This window comes from Lactuca sativa, chromosome 2 (assembly GCF_002870075.4).
Source record: "Lactuca sativa cultivar Salinas chromosome 2, Lsat_Salinas_v11, whole genome shotgun sequence".
Taxonomy (NCBI): domain Eukaryota; kingdom Viridiplantae; phylum Streptophyta; class Magnoliopsida; order Asterales; family Asteraceae; genus Lactuca; species Lactuca sativa.
This window is the reverse complement of record NC_056624.2, coordinates 185,231,610-185,234,888: the sequence shown is the minus strand read 5'-3', so window position 1 is coordinate 185,234,888 and position 3,279 is coordinate 185,231,610. Positions and strand designations below refer to the sequence as shown.

The 3,279-nt window shown below is 37.3% G+C and overlaps 1 protein-coding gene across 1 annotated transcript; it reads right to left on the bottom strand.

Moving 5' to 3' along the window:
• Nucleotides 1-907: 907 nt before the first annotated feature.
• LOC111876468 (uncharacterized mitochondrial protein AtMg00810-like) lies at nucleotides 908-1,696 on the bottom strand. The gene is made up of 2 exons (XM_023872996.1): nucleotides 1,243-1,696; nucleotides 908-1,134 (listed from the first exon to the last, which is right to left on the bottom strand). Exons 1-2 carry the CDS (start codon nucleotides 1,694-1,696, stop codon nucleotides 908-910), a joined length of 681 nt encoding a protein of 226 aa, XP_023728764.1.
• Between the last annotated feature and the right edge of the window lie 1,583 nt (nucleotides 1,697-3,279).

Genomic DNA, 3,279 nt, shown 5'->3' with positions numbered 1-3,279 from the left:
ACTATGCCACACTAATAGTATATATCAGGAACCACCTCATGATTATTTCATTCGATTCAAAGTGGCCTAAAATGATAATTTAACTTGTAAACTACTATTCGATAATTTCGTTTTGTAACTTTATTTCCTTTAATTCTTTACATATGTTGTATCTTGTCAACTTCTTTGCACCTTTGATATTTGTTTTTAATGATAAAAGAATCTACTCCTATTGCAGTATGACTCACATTAAAATGAATAGACGAAAAAACAACTAAGAAACTTGTTGCATTTAGTGCAATGTGGATTGAGATAATAAGTTTAGTAAATTGGTATTTTCATATAGTGAGTACCATTATTTCCATATATATATATATATATATATATATATATATATATATATATATATATATATATATATATATATATATATATATATATATATATATATATGTCTCAAAGTAGACCTCACTACAAGATGCTACACCCATAAAGAGACGAATATATGCAAAGATTAGTGTACGAAAGTGATGAGACTTGTCTCCAACAATTAAGAATGAATAAGGATGTGTTTGCTAAGCAGTGTCGCATGGTTGCGATTGATGGAAAGTTAAAGGCATCTAGGTATCTCCAATCGATGAACAAGTGGCTATATTTTTGTTTGGCCCACCATGTGAAAAATCATGTGGCAAAGTTTCAGTTTCGTATATCAAGAGAGACAATTAGTAAATTTTTTAATAATTTAGTGAATTCTGTTATTTGATTGGAAAAAGCTTTTGGTTCTACTAGTCAGAAAGTGTATTTGGCGTAATTAACCTCTTGGGTTTAGTCTCATTATATATTACAAGAATTACAACTGATAATTCTATTCTAAAGGATCTGATAAATACAACTTATACAAAGCCTATCTATAATTTAAACTAATGCCCTATTTACTTTTATCTTTACATTCCCCCTCAATCTTAACCATAATTAGGTTCAGATTGTATCGTAACTTCTCCAACATACTTCTAGTCATAGGCTTTATGAGACCATCTGCAACTTGATCATTTGATGATATAAAACGAACATCTAATGCTCCCATTGCTACCTTTTCTCTAACAAAATGAAAATCGACTTCTATATGTTTTGTTCGTGCATGAAAGATTGGATTAGCTGTTAAATAAGTGGCTCCCAGATTATCACACCATAGTATTGGAGCTCAAGTTTGTTTGACACCTAACTCCTTTAGTATTGCCCGAATCCAAGTTCCTTCTGTTGTACCATTTGCTAAGGCTTTATATTCTGCTTCAGTACTTGACCTAGAGACTGTTGGTTGCTTACGTGAGCTCCATGAAACCAAGTTAGGACCTAGAAACACTGCAAATCCTCTTGTAGATCGTCTAGAGTTCAGACATCCTGCCCAATCCACATTTGTAAACACACTCAATAATGTGGAGGACGATTTTCGAATACGTAGCCCTGTAGTAATTGTACCTTTAATATACCTCAATATTCTCTTCACAGCCTCAAGATGAATATCAGTAGGTCTAGCCAGAAACTGACAGACTTTGTTGATAGAAAAAGAAATATCTGGCCTGGTTAGCGTGAGATATTGCAAACCACCAACCATGCTTCTATACTTGAATGTATCCTCCTCATTCAGAGGTTTTCCATCATCGCTAGATAGTTTATTATTGACCATCATTGGGGTGGTGACAACTTTACAATTCACCATATTAGTACGATGCAACAAGTCAGTCGCATATTTGTGCTGAAGTAAGGTAATTCCCCCTTAATTGTGAAGCACCTCAACACCTAAGAAATAGCTAAGCCTCCCTAGATCTTTGATAGGGAAAGATGAGCTCAATGCCTGAATGAGTTTGTCCACCACCCGTTGAGACGATCCCACAATAACTATATCGTCGACGTACACCAACATAAATACAGTGACCTGATTGCAATGGAGAATAAACAATGAGGTATCAGCTTTAGAAGATCGAAAACCAAGTTGCTGAAGCTGGTCTCTTAACCTAGAAAACCAAGCCCTAGGTGATCGTTTTAGGCCATAAAGTGCCTTACGTAATTTGCACACATACTGAGGATGAGTGGAGTCTTCAAAACCAGGCGGTTCGTGCATGTATACTTCTTCGTCCAGAAAACCATGAAGAAACACGTTGTTAACATCAATTTGGCGAAGATGCCAGCCACGAGAGACTGCAAGAGAGAGGACTAAACGAATAGTGATAGGCTTTACTACAGGACTGAAGGTATCTTGATAATAAATACCATATTGTTATGTGAAACCACGAGCAACTAACCGCGCTTTAGGCTTATCAGTAGTACCATCCGAGTTTTGTTTTAATTTAAAAACCATTTACACCCAACAATATTAATACCAGTGGGTCTAGGAACGAGAACCCATGTTTGATTTGTCTAAAGTGCTTTAAATTCTGCTTCCATGGCAGCTCTCCAAGCAGGATCAGTCATAGCAGCTCGATAAGAAGTAGGGGTGATAGCAGAAAAAGCTCTTTTAGAAAGATCATAGCGAATAGTGCCATCCGTGAACTGTTTAGGGAAAGTTTTTTCCCAAACGAGCACGCGTGGTCATACCTGGTGGAGAAGCTTCTGGAGTGGACTGTACAGGTGGCGACAGATCAACAAGTGGAGGTGACATGGACGTTGAGGTGGCTGGTGACATAGGCTCCTGAGGTTCAGCTGCTGGTGCAGTGACTGGTGACAAGGTTGTTGTATATGGCACAACAGCAGGGCTCGTGGTTACTGATGTGGATTCTTCTGTGGGTACCTGCAGAGGTGATACTGAAACAATGATTGGTGCAGAAGTGGAAGCTTGATGTATAGCAGTGGGTGGTACAGCTGTATCTGCATCACAATTGTTAGCTAACAAAATAGATAAGTCATATCTGCTCATGTGATCATTAGTAACTGCCGGTTCAGACTGGGGAAACAGAACTGGTTCTGAGCTAGAAGGGACAGAAGGTAGAGTATGTATAGGAGTGTATGGAAATCGATTTTCATCAAACACGACATCTCTTGAAATATAAATGCGACCTGTGGACCTATCTAAACATTTATAGCCCTTATGAAGAGAGCTATACCCCAGAAAAACACACAATGTGGAATGAAAAATGAGTTTGTGAGTATTATATTTCCGTAAACTAGGCCAACAAGCACAACCAAAAACTCTAAGAAATGAATAATCGGGGTTGATTCTTAACAAGCGTGTAAGTGGAGCAATATTGTTAAGAATTTTGGTAGGCATACAATTAATCAAATAACACGCAGTCAAGAAGGCTTCAT